The sequence below is a fragment of the Herpailurus yagouaroundi genome, unplaced genomic scaffold (genome assembly GCF_014898765.1).
Source record: "Herpailurus yagouaroundi ecotype Mexico unplaced genomic scaffold, PumYag 28, whole genome shotgun sequence".
NCBI lineage: Eukaryota > Metazoa > Chordata > Mammalia > Carnivora > Felidae > Herpailurus > Herpailurus yagouaroundi.
In genome coordinates, this window is record NW_024412376.1 from 66,911,425 (window position 1) to 66,929,830 (window position 18,406).

The 18,406-nt window shown below is 37.7% G+C and overlaps 1 protein-coding gene and 1 long non-coding RNA gene across 3 annotated transcripts in view; one reads left to right on the top strand and one right to left on the bottom strand.

Annotated features, from left to right (window-relative positions):
* The window catches only part of LOC121030453 (uncharacterized), a 73,063-nt gene extending 59,974 nt beyond the window's left edge, over positions 1 to 13,089 (bottom strand). Inside the window, exon 1 of one of the 2 annotated variants that reach the window (XR_005790215.1) lies at positions 11,587 to 13,089. This is a non-coding gene — a long non-coding RNA (uncharacterized LOC121030453). Of the gene's footprint in view, positions 1 to 8,615; positions 8,943 to 11,586 lie in introns of those variants that run through there. The other variant, XR_005790210.1, reaches the window with a different exon arrangement.
* A 103-nt stretch (positions 13,090 to 13,192) lies between these two features.
* Positions 13,193 to 17,600, top strand: FABP2 (fatty acid binding protein 2). Its single transcript, XM_040474927.1, has 4 exons — positions 13,193 to 13,524; positions 14,982 to 15,154; positions 16,563 to 16,670; positions 17,050 to 17,600. The coding sequence occupies exons 1-4, from the start codon at positions 13,458 to 13,460 to the stop codon at positions 17,098 to 17,100; spliced, it is 399 nt and encodes a 132-aa protein (XP_040330861.1). The 5' UTR covers positions 13,193 to 13,457; the 3' UTR covers positions 17,101 to 17,600.
* The last annotated feature ends 806 nt before the right edge of the window (positions 17,601 to 18,406 follow it).

The following is an 18,406-nucleotide window of genomic DNA, read 5'->3' on the forward strand; positions in this document are numbered from 1 at the left end:
GCTCAACCGACTGAGCCATCCAGGCGCCCGTCTTTTTTTTTTTTTTTTTTAAGTTTTATTTATTGAAGTGATCTCTACACCCAACATGGGACGCAAACTCATGACCCTGAGATCAAGAGTCATATGCTCTTCTGACTGAACCAGCCAACCTCCCTGAAGATTGTCTTCATTCTCCTTCATATCCAACCCCAGTAAATAAGTGGATGGATTGATGGGTGGATGGGTAGGTAGACGGACAGATGGATAACTAATTTAAGTTGGAAGGTTTGACCATACGACAGCACACAAAATACATTTCAAAGGGAGTTGTTAGACCCCAGAGCCTAAATTTAAACATAGGTATGAAAGATGATGGCAATGGAGAGAATTTTTTGAGGATTATTTCATTGGAAAGAGAGATGTACTGTGGGTGAACAATGATACAAGTTGTTTGCGGTGCACCTCATGATGATCACAGAATTCAGTAAGGATCTCCTGCACTAACCCTGTCTTGATTGAAAACTTTGAGATCTTGCCCATCATATTTTTTGCATTAGTATTTATTTTTTAAGTGTTTCACTAAAATATTGTTTATCTTGATTGCTGAGCTTTTTGGCATCCCCTTTACTTTTGCTCTTAAGGTGAGTGCCTTACTGGCTTCACCCTAGTCCCAGTCCTGATTGAGGGGGACCAGGTGATGATGTGTGACCATCACCTGTGCCTCTAAAGCAGCCTATTACAGCAGGATAGAGGTCGATCGCCAAGGAAGGTACTACACCCTCCTCTCATAGTGGGTCAAAAGTGTGGGAATTCTAGGAACTAGATGAAAACTAATGGTAGGAATAGTAGCCTGGGGTCATTTAAAAAGGTATCCTGTCCAAGAGGATAGTCTGAGAGAATTGAGGGCGACCTAAGAGCTGGCAGGGCAGAAGCCGAGGGGCACTAAGAGTGACCCAACTGAAGGTAAGGCACTGCTACATCTGGAGAGTGAGACTGAGGTCTGCCTCTCTACCCTCCACTCTACTCTCTATCCCTAGAGGTGACAAAGCAAGGTTTAAGGCATACTCTCCCCAGAAGACTGCCGGCCTGCTTGCAGCCAAGCCCTAGAACGAAGGTAGGGTGTAGAAGAGAAGCCTTAACTTTGAACGAAGAGTAAAGTATTCTTAATATGTTAGACAAAACATTCCTAAAAACTGAATTAAAACTATAATTTTGATATTAAAGTGGCCTTAGGACTCAAGGCCCTGTTGTAAAACTCCAGGAGCATTATTCCCATTAGAATCTATTGGAGCTAAACTCCAGGAGACTCATTTACAAAAATTACAGTGCAAATGGTGCCCCCTGCAGTTGTGTGACTTGGAGGCTGTGATAGAACATTTTATTACTTGAATAGGCAGGAAAAACAAGGGACTGACTGGGTTTTTAAGCAACCACAGGAAAAAACTTCTCCCAGTGAAAGATAAAGACAAAAATAAATTTGCATTTTAAACTCCGTAAATTGTGCTCATTCAACTTATGGTTACAGAAGGATGAATAGAGGAATGAATGGATGAATAAACAAGCAGATTGTAAAAGACCAATTTAAGTTATTGAAGAGCGTGATTCTATTTAAATTAATCTGTTTCTTTAACAGGGAGATGATTTAAGAAGCAAATTCCTATTGAAAAGGGTATAAACATTCATTGGGGGCAAATTTCAATGTCTGACTGCCTGATGTTATTTAGGGACTTTATCTGTATTTCAAAGGTTGGCCTTCCAGATAGATTAGCTCACTGAAAAGAGAAGCCTGTACCCTGATGCCCTTGTGAGATACTATACACATCTGGTACAGCTGGCATCTGCTGTTTGCTCATCAGTCTCTGACAGCCACCTGGGGTGTTCCCACATCCCTGTGGTTCTCTTTTTTCCAGGCTCACTTTCCTTATTTTCAGTTCTCATTTCTCAGCAAGGTTACAACAATATTTAATTAGCCTTTTCTCCCAGATGAGTCCCTCAAATCCCTCCCACATTTGGTGCCAGATGAAACCTTCTAAAGTACAAACCTTGATCAAATGAAGATACGTGCATGGGTATCTACACACACAGCAATTTATATGAGTATACACATATCCATGCTTATGTGTACATACACATACATATGTATACTAGAAATGTATAAAAATATATACATACACATATGTATGTGTACAAACGTACATATAAACTTAAAACTAGATGAATAAAACATAAATATTACATTAACTATGTACAGTTGGTGGAATTATAAGTCCTTGATCAATATTTTTTCTTTATGCCTTTTTGTATTTTCTAAGTTATCAGCATTCACTGCTCATTAACCTATAATTTAAAATTTTTTTCTTAGGGATGTAGATAAATTTTTAAAAATTTTAAAAATATTTATTTATTTTTGAGAGAGAGAGCCTGAGCAGGGAAGGGGCAGAGAGGGAGAGAGGGGGGTGGGAGACAGACGATCTGAAGTGGGCTCTGTGCCAACAGCAGCGAGCCTGATGCAGGGCTTGAATTCATGAACCGTGAAATCATGACCTGAGCCGAAGTTGGACACTCAACCAACTGAGCCACCCAGCCACCCCTGATGTAAAGGAACATTTAATGAAATTGAAAAATGCTGACAGGGTTGTTAATTTTTAAAGATTTGTATAGGCCCACGTATTTGTGGAAAATGTATATTTCATATGAATGAATGGTGTGTGTGTGCTAGTACTGACTACCATGGGAGATGACACCTTGAGTAATTTTTATTTTTCTTTGTTCTTAGCTATATTTTCAAAAATTTCTATAGTGATATATACAATCATGATAGTTTCCCCAGTAAGCGTGAGTCTCTGTGGCAAGGATGCAAAGCTATGCTAGAAGGTATAGCAAAGCCAACTGATGCTTTTCCTAAAATTGGTAACATTTTCTTGATTTCTAGAGGATTACTTCTGCCACGCCTAAAAAGTAGTGCTTTGGCAACACTATTCTTTCACTCTGAGATAAGTTTGCTTCATTTCATCAAGGAGCCAAAGTCCCTGTAGTATTCTGCCAACCAGAGAGCTTTGAAGCCTATTATCTACAATTAATTTTCCTCTGAAAAGCCTGCAAATGGAGGCTCCTTAATTAGGCTGAAAAACAGGGAGGGAGTCAAAATATTACACCGGGTAAACCCATGAACCTAGTACCAAAATAGAAGGCAGTAGGGTACGGTTCACTATTAAACAACCTGCTAGCTGCTGGTCAAACACTCACATGCTGAACCCAGGCTAGGAAACAAATGACACTTCTAAATAGGCAACAAAGTCTTTAATTAGGATACATATGCTTATTTTGTACATATTTTGTACCCATTTTGTATTGTCTCTGCCCTCAAATCTGAAAATCTCTTAGAAGAAACAAGTTAATATATACTACAATCAGTACAGTAAGTGTAAAGAAAAAGGGTTATTATGATGGCAATACCCAGCACAGGCAAAGAGCCCAGCAGGAAGGAGGAAGGCAAGGCAGCTCGTTAAACAGGTGACACTGAGCTGATTCTTCAATGCTAAGTGGGTGTTAGGCAGAAAGAATATGGGGTAAGATGTGGGATTTGCATGCAGAGTTAGGAAGATGTACAAAATACAGAGATGTGAGACATCATAGCACTTTGGATGGGGGAAGAGTAAAGCTGGGTGAACAGAAGTAAGGAATATAGAATTTTATGCTGATGGCAAAACAGAATCACTGAATGGTAATAGGCAAAGACAGGACATGGCCAAATGTGCATTCTATGAAGATAATTCTCTGGACAAAATAAATTCTGAGAGACTGAAGGACGGGAACACCATTTAGATTATTGTAGTAATCTAGGTGAGAAATAGTGGCTATTGGAAAATACAAAGAGGGGATACATTTAAGTGATAATAGAGGGTAAAAGTTAATTTGTTGATAAAATGTAAAGCCAAGAATAGAGGAGAGGGAAGACTTTAGAATTATCCCTAGGATGGCAGGACCAAGCACTCACGTAGGAAATATAAGAGGAGAAAACAAGGGTGATTGGAAAGTTAAGCTCTTTTCTGGTTGTGTGGAGTTTGAGGTGCTGATAAAGCATGCAGGTAGAGAAACCTTGTCAGGAATAGGTACCAGTAGGAGAGAGATCTGGGTTGTAGCTCTAAATTTTGGAGTCACATAGATAGAAACTCAAGACATGGAAATGAAAAGAGATCTTAAGATGCAACATTTTTTTTTAATTTTTATTTTTTTATATTTATTTATTTTTGAGAGACAGAGATGAGCAGAAACTGGGGAGGGACAGAGAGAGAATGAGACACAGAATCAGAAGCAGGTTCCAGGCTCTGACCGGTCAGCACAGAGCCTGACGCAGGGCTAAAACTCACAGACCATGAGATCATGACCTGAGCTGAATTCAGACGCTTAACCGATTGAGCCACCCGGGTGCCCTAAGATGCAACTATTTTTTTTGGGGGGGGGGAGGGACAGAGAGAGACAGAGCATGAACGGGGGAGGGGCAGAGAGAGAGGGAGACACAGAATCGGAAACAGGCTCCAGGCTCCGAGCCATCAGCCCAGAGCCCGACGCGGGCCTCGAACTCACGGACCGCGAGATCGTGACCTGGCTGAAGTCGGACGCTTAACCGACTGCGCCACCCAGGCGCCCCAAGATGCAACTATTAATATAAGGTGACAAATGAGGGAGAATTGCCCATGGAAGAGCCTAAAAAGGAGCATTCAGATTAGTAAGATGAATATCAAGAGAGAATAAAGTCAGGAAAAGAAAAGGAGAAAATCCAAAGGCGGAAGAGTCAGTGGTCTGGAATGCTGCAGTGACATAAAGGCCAAGATGTGTGCATAGTGTTTGGCAACAAAAAAGTCATCTATAACCTCAGTCAGTAGTTTCAGTGGAGTGGCGAATATGAAAGCTGGTATTGCAGTAGATTGAGGCAGTAACAGAAGAAAATAATGTAGAGACAAGTATAGGTCATTTTCTCAAGAAGCCTGGCTATAAAGGGAAGGAGAAAGACTGATTAGTTTCTAGAAACATCAAAAGAATCTAGAGAGAGTTTTTTCACATCTTAAGATGAGAAAGACGTGACTGCCTTGATGTGGAGAAAAGATTCTACCTCAGCAAAATAAATAAAAGAGAAATAGAGAGGTGCTGGGGGGGCGCTGATCTTTGCATGTGCCTTACTATTATATTTTCAAGTCTTGCTTCCTCTTGACTGAAACTGTATGTATTCATTCTTCTACTTCTCTACTTTAGCATAGTGCTTAGGTCACAGTAGAAATTCTAGTATCTGTTAAGTGAATAAGTTGGTAAAAGAACTTAGAGGAGTAAAGAAAGTAATAACAGGTAATATTGAAAATAAAAAGGCATAAATTGAGGGAATTATAATTTGATGGTTAATTTCCTCTGTGGAGTAATATACAGGTCATCTGCTGAAGGCAATGGAAGAAAAACTATAGGAAAATGATTAAACTTAACACCAAAAAAAAAAAAAAACCCAAAAAATAATCTGATTAAAATGGGCAGAGGACCTGAATAGACATTTTTCCAAAAGAAGACATACAGATGGCCACCAGACACATGAAAACATGTTCAACAACACTCATCATCAGGGAAATGCAAATCAAAACCACAGTGAGATACAACCTCATCCATGTCAGAATGGCTAGTATCAAAAAGACAAGGAATAATAAGTGTTGGTGAGGATATGGAGAAAAAAAAAAAAAAGAACACTTGCACACTGTTGGGGGAATGTAAATTGGTGTGGTCCCTGTGGAAAACAGTATGGAGGATCCTCAAAAAATTAAAAATAGAAATACTGTATGATACAGTTAATTCCACTACTGGGTATTTACCCAAAGAAAACAAAAACACTACTTTGGAAAGATCTATGCACCCCTATGTTTACTGCATCATTACATACAGTAGCCAAGATATGGAAGCAGCCCAAGTGTCCACTGAGTGATGAATGGATAAAGAAGATGTGGTGGTGAGGATGGTGGTGATGGTGGTGGTGTGGGGGGGGGGGGGGCGGTGTGTTTATATATACAATGGAATACTACTCGGCCATAAAAAAGAATGAGATCTTGCAATTAGAGGACATGGAAAAACCTAGGTGGTATTATGCTAAATGAAATAAGACCGAGAAAGACTAATACCATATGATTTCACCTCTATGTGGAATCTAAAAAAATAAAACAAAACCGAAATATAAATAAATAAATGAACAAAGCAGAAACAGAACACAAAAACCAAATAGGTGGTTTCCAGAAGGAAGAGGTTAGAGATGGGAAAAATGGGTGAAAGGGAGGTATAAGCTTCCAGTTAGAGAATGAATAAATCACATGGCTAAAAGGTATAGCATAGGGAATACAGTCAGTGGTATTGTAATAGTGTTGTATGGTGACGGATGGTAGTTATGCTTGTGGTGAGCACAGCATAACATATAGAGTTGCTGAATCACTAGGTTGTACACCTAAAGCTAATGTAACTTTGCACTTCAACTATACGCCAATAAAATAATTTTAAGAAAGGATAAAACTCCACTTTTAATAGAAAAAAAAAGAATGATTAAAGATACAGTTACCACCATGAAATGAGAAGGGAATTGATTGGGATACAGAGAAGTCTTGCCAGGCAGTGCGGAAGATTCAGCTCAGACTAGAAACCATGTGTGTAATAGCACCTGGCCTAGTGCAGGGAAAATGTGCAAGAGCGTTTTTCTTTTAACTGGTAACAGGATATTGATTAGATAGAGAATGTAAATAAACCAGATAGGGACTCCAATTTGGAGAAAATAAAGAAAACTGATGTTCTCTCCAAGCCATTTTCTCCCAAGAGATGGGAGAAAATGAAGGAACCGAGAGGACAGAGTTGTGGTCAGAGAGTCGCATGTTAAATTTTACAGAAGGAACAACTCTAGTGAGGACAAACCACAGGTCATAGCCTTGGATGTAAAGAGATAAAGTGCAATCAAAGTAAAGGTTACTAGAGATGACGAAGTTAAGGAACTGTGAGGCCAGAGTGACAAATGGCTTATCTGTGTGGACTTTGAGGTCACTCAGGATGATGGCAGGACACAGGAGATGATGATGAGCCAGGTGCCAAGATCTTCAGTGGTAGATGGTAGACAGCAATGTTATATGGGAACAGTTGGTAGATAACGATAGATGGGGTAAACCACAGATAACTATGGTGAAGTAGGCTGGAAGGTGATAGCCAAAAGGAAATGGTCTCAAAAGAAAAGACTTAAAAAAAAAAAAAAAGGCAGACACATGGTTTAGATGGGGAAGTAGAGAGCTGAGATTAATGCAAACCCATCTTCCAATGTCTGTGGTATGAGGGGCATAATAGATGAATGATCTTCCATTCAAAGTGCCTGAGGGAGACTCATTATTTGGGGGACAGAACTAGATTACAAGTAAGTCAGAAAATGTGGGGTGCCTGGGTGGCTGAGTCGGGTAAATGTCCAACTCTTGATTTCAGCTCAGGTCATGTCTCACAGTTTGTGAGTTCGAGTCCTGCATCAGGCTCCTTGCTGACAGTGCGGAGCCTGCTTGGGATTCTGGGATTCTCTTTCTCTCTCTCTCTCTCTCTGTCTGTGTCTCTCTGCCTGTCCCCTGCTCACTGTCTCTCTCAAAATAAATAAACGTAAAAAAAAAAGAAGGCAGACAATGAAGGAGTTGTAAATCCTTCATGCAAGACCATTCAACTGACACATGTAGATCCCATAAAATGGCTGTCCTGGTATTAAGGACAATCAGCAAGCCACACTCACCATTATATGGTAAATGTCCTGCTATGCACTGCTATAATTCTAGAGTCTTTGGAAGAAAACCAACCAGCCGTGTCAAGTGCAAAATCTAAGACATAATTTAACAACTCTTAATTATTTCTAAAATTTAGAAGATTATGGTTAAAACATAATGAAGTAGTCTCTGTAGGCAAACATTAGAATTCTTTCTCATTCCCCATTCACTGGTAGGGACTGGACATAAGTCTTTCCTTTTTTAATTAATTAATTTATTTTTCAGAGAGAGTGGACACATGCACAGGAAGGGCTGAGAGAGAGGGGGAGAGAGAATCCCAAGCAGGCTCCATGCTGTCAGTGCAGAGCCTAACATGGAGCTCAATCCCACGAATAGTGAGATCGTGACCTGAGCCAAAATCAGAAGTCAGATGCTTAACTGACTGAGCCACCCAGGTGCCCCAGGATTGAACAGTAATCTTAAAACTTCTTGTTGCTCCTTCCACCGGTCCCTCAAATCCTTCTCTTATATGGGCCTGATAGAGATGACTATTTTTCTCTGACATGTGAAAGTTAAACAAGTTGGGATTGAAATCCTCAGGTGATTAGAAAAGGCCTGAAAATGCTGTTTTCCATAAATGATACATATGTTTTAAGTACTCTAGAAAAACGTTCCCTCCTTCTATACAATGGAGTAAAAGGATTTCTCTGATCTCTAGAAAGCTATTCCTTTGTGATGAGCTTGAAACACTGTACTGCCCTTCCTCATGATGTCTCTGGTCTTCATGATGATACTAATATTTCCTTGACTATCATGAATTAGCTGTTTTTGTCTGTTATGACTTTTATGGGACCTTTAGAAGATCATTACATTTGGGAGAAGTAGGCTTACCTGACCCACTCTTGGTAGTTCAGGACAGGCTTCTTAGACCTGTCCCAGTGGCCAAGCTGGGACCTGAAGCAACAGAAAGCATGCACATCCAGGAGACTGGAGACTGAAAGAGGTTTAGTATGCTTGGACCTTGGAGGAAACTGTAAGGAATGTCAAGAGACTGGAGATATGAGTAGAGGCTTCATAAGCCACAGTAGGAATGCAGTCTGCATAATCCCCTGAAGGAATGGGATAGGGATCAGCAGGAGCTTCTGCTGATTTCCACTTCTTCCATACCATTCAGTAGCTGTTGTGGACTATGAAACCCAGAGAGAGACAGAGCACAGCTTTACCTCCATAGCATCTGCACCCACATGCAATGCATACCCAATCCACCCACTCTCCCAAGCTGCAAGACCCTAAGTCTTCTGGCATTATCAGAGAAGAAAATAAAGAACTGGGTCTGCCATCAGCTGGGGAGTCCAATTATATCATCAGTAGGAGAAGTCTGTAGGGAACTTGGTCTACAGGTTCTGTATAATCTTTCCTAGGTGGTGTCAGGTAAGTGATAAGAATTGACAAGCTACAGAGTTGGGAAGCTGGAGAAGGAAAAGTACAACGTTAAAAATTTGATCTAGTCATTTAAAAAATCCAGTGATTCCAATCTATAGACAAGAGACTCCTAACTGACTTTAAATTAGGATACTAACACTGATAAATGGAAGACTGAAAAGTTTAACATGTTCATTCTGTTAGTAGGTTGGCCTGAGTCCAAGTGCTATTTGCTTACCTGATGCTACTCTGCTCCTTCTGGAAAGCTCAAATGTGGCCAGGAGACAAGATCATGTTCCAAAGGCACTGTTAGGTGAACAACGGTAAGAAGCCACTTCTTGCTTTTTTCTGCCTACCTTCCTAACTGGGTCAGACACTTTTAGTTCAGCCATGAGATTACAGAGTAGACAAATGTATTCCTGGAGGGAGCTATTTGGCATCATGTTATCGTTAACAGGCAAATCCAAGTCATAACCAATCCCAAGTTAGTCACCAGTGAAGTCACTAAATACTTAAACAACTTTAAGGTGACTTTCTAATAAACAGCAGAAAGACAAGGATTTTATTTACAAAAAATTAAAGTGGCTTGAGACCTGGGAAAAATATAAAAGTTTATTAATACTGTTGGAATTTCTTTCTCAGAGAATGAGGAGAGAAAGATTTACTGAGTACTTGATGTCTCCCAGTTGCTCAGGTGTATGTTTTATATAATTTGTTCACATAACCCCATGTATTAGGTATTATTATTATCTTCATTTTATAAATGAAGAAACTGAGGCTTAAACAGATTAAGTAATTTCACCAAGGTCCTATATAGTAATGGGTGTTCTAGGCAGTATTTTTTTTAAATATGAAATTTATTGTCAAATTGGTTTCCATGCAACACCCAGTGCTCATCCCAACAGATGCCCTCCTCAATACCCATCACCCACCCTCCCCTCCCTCCCACCCCCCATCAACTCTCAGATTGTTCTCAGTTTTTAAGAGTCTTTTATGGTTTGCCTCCCTCCCTTTTTTTTCCTTCCCCTCCCCCATGGTCTTCTGTTAACTTTCTCAGGATCCACACAAGAGTGAAAACATATGGTATCTGTCTTTCTCTGTATGACTTATTTCACTGAGCATAACACTCTCCATTTCCATCCACGTTGCTACAAAAGGCCAGATTTCATTCTTTCTCTATGCCATGTAGTATTCCCATTGTGTATATAAACCACAATTTCTTTATCCATTCGTCAGCTGATGGACATTTAGGCTCTTTCCATAATTTGGCTATTGTTGAAAGCGCTGCTATAAACATTGGGGTACAAGTGCCCCTATGCATCAGCACTCCTGTGTCCCTTGGGTAAATTCCTAGCAGTGCTACTGCTGGGTCATAGGGTAGATCTATTTTTGATTTTTTGAGGAACCTCCCCAGTTTTCCAGACTGGCTGCACCAGTTTGCATTCCCACCAACAGTGCAAGAGGGTTCCCATTTCTCCATATCCTCTCCAGCATCTATAGTCTCCTGATTTGTTCATTTTAGCCATTCTGACTGCTGTGAGATGGTATGTGAGTGTGGTTTTGATTTGTATTTCCCTGATGAGAAGTGACGTTGAGCATCTTTTCATGTGCCTGTTGGCCATCTGGATGTCTTCTTTAGAGAAGTGTCTATTCATGTTTTCTGCCCATTTCTTCACTGGATTATTTGTTTTTCGGGTGTGGAGTTTGGTGAATTCTTTATAGATTTTGGATACTAGTCCTTTGTCCAATATGTCATTTGCAAATATCTTTTCCCATTACATTGGTTGCCTTTTAGTTTTGTTGATTGTTTCCTTTGCAGTGCAAAAGCTTTTTATCTTCATGAGGTCCCAATAGTTCATTTTTGCTTTTAATTCCCTTGCCTTTGGAGATATGTCAAGTAAGAAATTGCTGAGGCTGGGTCAGAGAGGTGTTTTCCTGCTTTCTACTCTAGAGTTTTGATGGTTTCCTATCGCACATTCAGGTCCTTTATCCATTTTGAGTTTATTTTTGTGAATGGTGTAAGAAAGTGGCCTAGTTTCATTCTTCTGCATGTTGCTGCCCAGTTCTCTCAGCACCATTTGTTAAAGAGACTGTCTTTTTTCCATTGGATATTCTTTCCTGCTTTGTCAAAGATTAGTTAACCGTACTTTTGTGGGTCTAATTCTGGAGTCTCTATTCTATTTCATTGGTCTATATGTCTGTTTTTGTGTTAATACCATGCTGTCTTGATGATTACGGGTTTGTAATAGAGGCTAAAGTCTGGGATTTGTAGGCAGTATTGAGACCCAAGTCTTTTTGTTTCTAAAATACATCTTCATTTTACTGTACCACATTTCTATTCCAGTGACCAGATACATCTATTTTTCTAACCTAGAAAGATATATTGGATCCATCATTCATGGCCTTCTAAATTCTCAAATGACCATAAGCAGTGAATTACCTGAGAGACTAGTCCTTGGCTTTAGAACTTTTCTACTGTTCTCAACTTGAAAGTATCTCAAATGATGAGGTTTTCAGTATCTTTGACAAAAGGGAGAAAAACAAAGTTGAGGTAATCAACTTTTTTCCATAAAGCTAGTTACAAATGTAAGAGACTTCTATTATTCTAAAACTACAATCTCTCTCCCCCAGCACCCCTCTTCCTCTCCCTGTCTCTATGTTCTGATGTCTTTTTCTCTTTTAATGAAACAATGGAGCTAGTAGAAGGTAGTTTGCTTTTTAACATGCTTACAAGTAAGCATGTTTCAAGCATGTTTCAAATAATAAGTGGGCAAGTCCACTGAAAGAGTGTGTCCAATGAATATAATCAAAATTACAAACTTAATTCTGTTCCCCAATTTCCTGTTCAAATGTGTTAGTTATGTCCTTCCTCTAACTGCGAATGAAATTTTGGACATGCTCTGTAGCTTCTCTATTGACCTTTAGTTAATAAAATGTTCTCAGATCACATTCACTCACAGTAATAGTCTCTTTTTAGTAAGTGATAAGTTCAAGCTAGTTAATAATCAAAACTCTGATCTTCATAGTAAGTTAATGTGTTTCCTCTAGCAGCCCAGTCCTGCTCCAGACTGAAAGCCTACAGTGGGGGAAGGGAGAGATATGGTGACCTCCTTGTCTTTTTTCCTTTTTAGCTGACCTCCATGGCCTCGCCCTACATACATACTGAGTTTTAGCTTCTGATTGCACCAGGATTGGGGATGAGGGGGAATAAAACAAAGATATGGTTTTAATTAATGGCATAGCTAACATCTGGCTTTTGTTTTCTCTGCCCATGGCAGATGCTTGAAACTGATTCTTTCTCTTATAGAAGCTTTCATGTAATCTAGCTACATTTCTACCTCTTAAAATTTTTCTCAGTGGCCTATCACCATTCAAGACCAAAACAAAAACTTGGCGAGTACTTACTCTGTGTCATGCACTGTACCAGGTGCCAGGATATTTACCAACCCAAAAGCACAATGTGAAAGAACATATTAGTAAAATAAATAAATCTTCAGTCTCAATATCATATTAAGTTTAACTTTTTATTTAAATTTGGTCATAAAGTCTTACTTTACAAGTTAATTGCTATTGTAAAAAAGGGATAGGTCATTAATAGTCTCATTTCTCAGATGTTATTTGATATATGTTCTGACTTGTGTTACCTCCAATGTAGTGTGCACTTTGAACTTATAAGCAGAAAATCTATTTTCAAAGGGTATGCATTCGAGTTCTTGAAATAAATGTGCTCCCAAGTTTGTAGTTTAAGACAGAGTAGGCATTGTTTATCATGTTTTACAGCTGACTCCTAAATAACATGGGGGTCAGGAGCACCAACCAGCCCCATGCAGTCAGAAATCCTTGTGTAACTTTTGATTCCTCAAAAACTTAACCATTAATAGTCTACTGTTGACTGGAAGTTTTACTGATAACATAAACAGTCGATCACATATTTTGTATGTCACATGTATTATATACTGTATTCTTACACAATTCTTATTTCTCTAGTAAGCTAGAGAAAATACTTTAAAATACATTTAAAATACTGTGCTGTATTTATCAAAAAAATCCATATATAAGTGGCTCTGTATAGTTCAAACTCATGTTGTTCAAGGGTCAACTGTAATTCAGTTGAATTTCAGGAGACGAACCAAGAAATTTATAGAAAGATAAACTATGATGGGTTGGCATTAGTGTAGTTAGGTGACCTTTTAAACTTTAAACTTCCACATCACAGTATGAAGTTGGTTCTGAGATAAGAAATAGAATAAATTGTCCCCTAAGGACAGACCTGAATCTCTGACTGCCTAGAGGCTCACTCAACCAGAGATCATGGCTTTTGATGGTACTTGGAAGATAGACCGGAATGAGAACTATGACAAGTTCATGGAAAAAATGGGTAAGGACTTAATTCTTCAGTGGCTTATTTTATTCCTCACAGATACTTTCCTTTCTAATTCTGTCTAAACCTCAGGGTTTAGGGAATGGTTCCTGTTCTGGTGGTAAGGATCCAGAATGTATGATGGTTCAGAGTAGGGAAAATAATATTTTCACTTCTTATATTAGGAAGACTACACTGTCTCACTAGTAGAAGCAAAGATTCTTTGAGTTCTCTGAAACAAAAAATATCCAGGTAGGTTTCATTCACTCTTTAACTAATGATTGTGCTTATACCATTGAAAACTGACTTTTTTGGGGGGCGCCTGGGTGGCGCAGTCGGTTAAGCGTCCGACTTCAGCCAGGTCACGATCTCGCGGTCCGTGAGTTCGAGCCCCGCGTCGGTCTCTGGGCGGATGGCTCAGAGCCTGGAGCCTGTTTCCGATTCTGTGTCTCCCTCTCTCTCTGCCCCTCCCCCGTTCATGCTCTGTCTCTCTCTCTGTCCCAAAAATAAATAAACGTTGAAAAAAAAAATTAAAAAAAAAATAAAAATAAAAATAAAAGAAAACTGACTTTTTTTTTTCCCTTAGAGAATAAAAAAGGGCAGTGTGTAATGAAAAGCTCAAAACTTTGAAACACTGAATTCTAGAGGATGGAAAAACAAAGATAGTAAAGCAATGGGGAAAAAAAAGTTCTATCAAAATTCACAATTCTAAATAACTTAGACTTAATTCTCATTCCTCTGACATGTAAAATTGGGGGAATAATCTCATGATTCCATGTGGTTTCTGTGTGAGTTTTAGCTATCTTTAATATCTATTCCAATACTCTGGAAGTCCATACATTGTACAGGATGTGCAAACAAACTTCTGTCATTCCTCAAAAAATAAAACCTGCATCAATTATGTCCTATAGTTCCAGAATTCCATGTTGAAATTTATGGAATTTGCACATCCTTACACTAATGAATTTGACTGCAATATTTGCCAATTTTCTCATTTTTGTGACAGTCAGAAATGCTACAAAAAGCAAGGAGAATTATGAAGTTCAAAATTTGAAAGCTATTATGGAAAGTGAAAAAACGTTTTAAAAACACTGTTTTTGCAGAATTAAAGTTCCTTATAAATATATGAATATATTTAATCCTTCATTTGACATTTTTGGAATTTAGTTTACTTAACACTGAAACAAAAAGTTTGATAACTGTATTAAAATTATTCAGTTCTAAGATCCTACAATTCTAGTTTTCATTTAATTTTTCTTAAGTTTTGGAAAAATAGCTTGAATCACTACTCTTGATCTAAGCTTGAACTTTTTCGGCAAGAGGCATTTTGAATGTTCTTGTGCAAAGACAATGCTATCAGGCTTTCTTCCCCACCCTCAAAACGTACATAAACAAATAAGTAAAACAGGACTTGTTAAAATAAACACTTTCTATGGCATTTTGACTTTTTTTCTCCAACATCTTTTGCTTTGCAGGTGTTAATATGGTGAAAAGGAAGCTTGCAGCTCATGACAATCTGAAACTGACAATCACACAAGAAGGAAATAAATTCACGGTCAAAGAATCCAGCAATTTTCGTAACATTGATATTGTTTTTGAGCTTGGTGTCACTTTTAATTACAGCCTAGCAGATGGAACTGAACTCAGTGTAAGAAACTTTTTATAAGCAATGCATTCTTGATTTTTTTACACAATACTAAAATAATCTGTTTTCTGTCATTGGATGTGGTCTAATTAAGTCTCCTTCATTTATTGAAGCAGCCAATAGTTTATCCACATTGTATCTTGCACAAATTGGCAGAATATTTAACTATAATGTTTTTATTTTCATACACATCTGTAAATAGTCTGGATTGAACAATAAGAATTAGAAAAACATCCTTCAGGTGATTAAGTATAGACCTATTATTCATAAAGAAAATGATAGCTCAGTGTTTTCAACTTATTATATAACTGATAGCAATAAAAACTTTCATATTTCTCTAACTTAAACATAATAGTAATTTAATAAATATACCAAAATAGCAAAATAAGTGAATAAATTAGTTAATGGATAAGTGACAAAATGGGAAAGTCTAATGCTACATTGTAGGTCATTGGGAATATACCTTTTAATGTTTAAGATAAAAAATTTTAGAAAGTCATACTTCCAACTGATTTTTTAAAAACATTTTTGTCCTCAGGATTTTGTAATTAAATTATATGTTGGTAATGACAAACTGTGAAATATCTTATCACTTATGGTCATTTTTATTTATTATTTATTTTTTAAAGGTTTTATTATCAAACAATCTCTACACCCAGCTTGGGTCTGGAACCCACAACCCAAGATCAAGAGTTGGATGCTCCACTGACTGAGCCAGCCAGGCACCCCTATGACCATTTTAAAATTATTACAACAATTATAAAATTAAAACAAACACAGGGTTGTTAGGTTCTCCATGAAACTAACTTGAACTATGACTAAATTTACGACACTCTTTGTAACATGAAACATTGAGAAAAATGCTGTTCATCTACCTTAAAGTTTAGCATTTGGAAACAACTGAGTGAGACAAGCATAATTGTTACCAACACATACTCTAGAGCCCCAAAACCTAGGCTGAATCCTGGCTCTGTGACTTTAGGTGAAGTACTATGCTTCAGTTTTCTCAACCATAAAATGGAGATAATAATATCTACTTCACAACGTTATTGTAAAGATTGAAAAAGTAGATCTATAAATTGAGAACAGAGGGCACCTGGGTGTCTCAGTAGGGTAAGCATCCAACTCTTAGGCTCAGGTCATGATCTCACTGTTTGAGTTTGAGCCCCGTGCAGGGCTCTGTGTTGACAGCACACGGCCTGTTTGGGATTCTTTGCCTCTCTCTCTCTCTCTCTCTCCCAAAAATAAATAAACATTTAAAAATAAACAATAAACTCCCAAAAACCCCCACCTCAGAACAGTGTTTGACATACTTAAGACCCTAAAAAAATTATCATTATTATTATTTGTTGTGGTTACTATTATTGTTTTACATATTATTATTATTATTATTATTATTTTACATATGTAGGGTGCTTGGAGCCTAGAGGGAAATAAACTTGTTGGAAAATTCAAACGGGTAGACAATGGATGTGAACTGAATGCTATCCGAGAAATTGTAGGTGGTGAACTGGTCCAGGTGAGTTGTAAAAATATTACAGCTATTTCTTAAAGACAAAATAATTACATAACAATAATTTTATTTTGTGATTCCTGAGTTATAGCTTCAACAAATAAACTAATACTTTTCTCATAAATCTTATTTTAAAGAGATACGTTATTTTCTGATGCCTATTTATTGAGGAGAGCTTATATATATGCCAAATATATCAGTGCCTATTGATAACCAAAAAATGTGTTTTGAAGTGGGCATATCCTGCCTCTGTATAAAATGTTGCTATCAAGACTAAGAAAAAAAATATTATAATCATTTCAAAGCTATAATAATACTAATACTTTTCTTAATTTAGCCTTAAATCTTAATGGCAAATTCTTCTATGTTTGTTAACACCTTTCAGACTTACACATATGAAGGAGTAGAAGCCAAGAGGATCTTCAAAAAGGAATGAGCTTCATTTTTGGAGCACAGCCCAGAACACAAATTGAATAGAAAATCTATATTGTATTAAAACTGTTTTTCTCTCCCTGATTAGTCCTTTTGTAAACATAACCAGTGACTTATATTTCTAGTCTTGCCAAGGCAAGAGAAGTAAAAGCTAATTAGGATTTAATTTGTTTTACATTCTCTAAGATGTACATTTATTGCTGTATTCGTGTTGGAAAAGAATTTGTGACATGTTTTAAAATAGATGAATAAACTTTGTTCCCACATTGCTTTGTAGGTAGCTTTTCCTTTAAAAAAAAAAAAAAGAAAGAAAGAAAAAGAAAAAAGAACAAAAAGGAGGGGCACCTGGGTGGCTTAGTTAGTTAAGTATCCAACTCTAGGTTTTGGCCAGGGTCATGATTTTACGGCTCGTGAGTCCAAGCCCCACAGCAAGCCCCGCATCTGGCTCTATGCTGACAGTGTGGAGCCTGCTTGGGATTCTCTCACTCTCACTCTCCCTCTCTCTGTCCCTCCCCAGCTCTCTCTCTCTCTCTCTCTCTCTCTCGGTCTCTCTCTCTCAAAATAAATAAAACTTTAAAAAAATTTTTAAATACAGATTAAAAAAAATTAAATAAATAAAGTTATGCAACATATGCATTGATAGACTATACTTTCCCCCACCCCCACATTTGGTAAACTGAAAACACAGACTGGATTGGGGTCTTTAAAATCTTACACTGGTTGTGATTTTTCAGCAGAAACTTTGCAGGCCAAAAGGGAGTGGCAGGATATATTTAAAGTGCTGAAAGGGAAAAATGTATAACCAAGAATACTCTACCCTGCAAGGTTATCATTCAGAATTAAAGGAGAGATAGAGTTTCCCAGAGAAGCAAAAACTAAAGGAGGTCATCATCACTAAACCAGCTGTACAAGAACTGTTAAAGGATCTTCTTTAAATGGAAAAGAAAAGTCCACAACTAGAAATAAAATATATGACAGAAAAAATCTCCATTGTAAAGCAAATATATGATCAAGGAAGTGCATTTGCTACTTAAAAGTTAGTATGATGGTTAAAAAACAAAAATAGTAAAAACACCTATAACTACATAGATAGTTTTAAAATACATAAAATAAAAAGATATATAATATGACATAAAAACAAAACATGGGGAGGGGGTTAAAATGTAGTGCTTTCAGATGCATTCAAACTTAAGTGACTATCAGCTTAAAATAGACTGCTATATAAATAGATCAATATAGAAAAACCTCATGGTAACCACAAGCCTAAAATCTACAATAGATACACAAAAAATAAAGAGAAAAGAACCCAA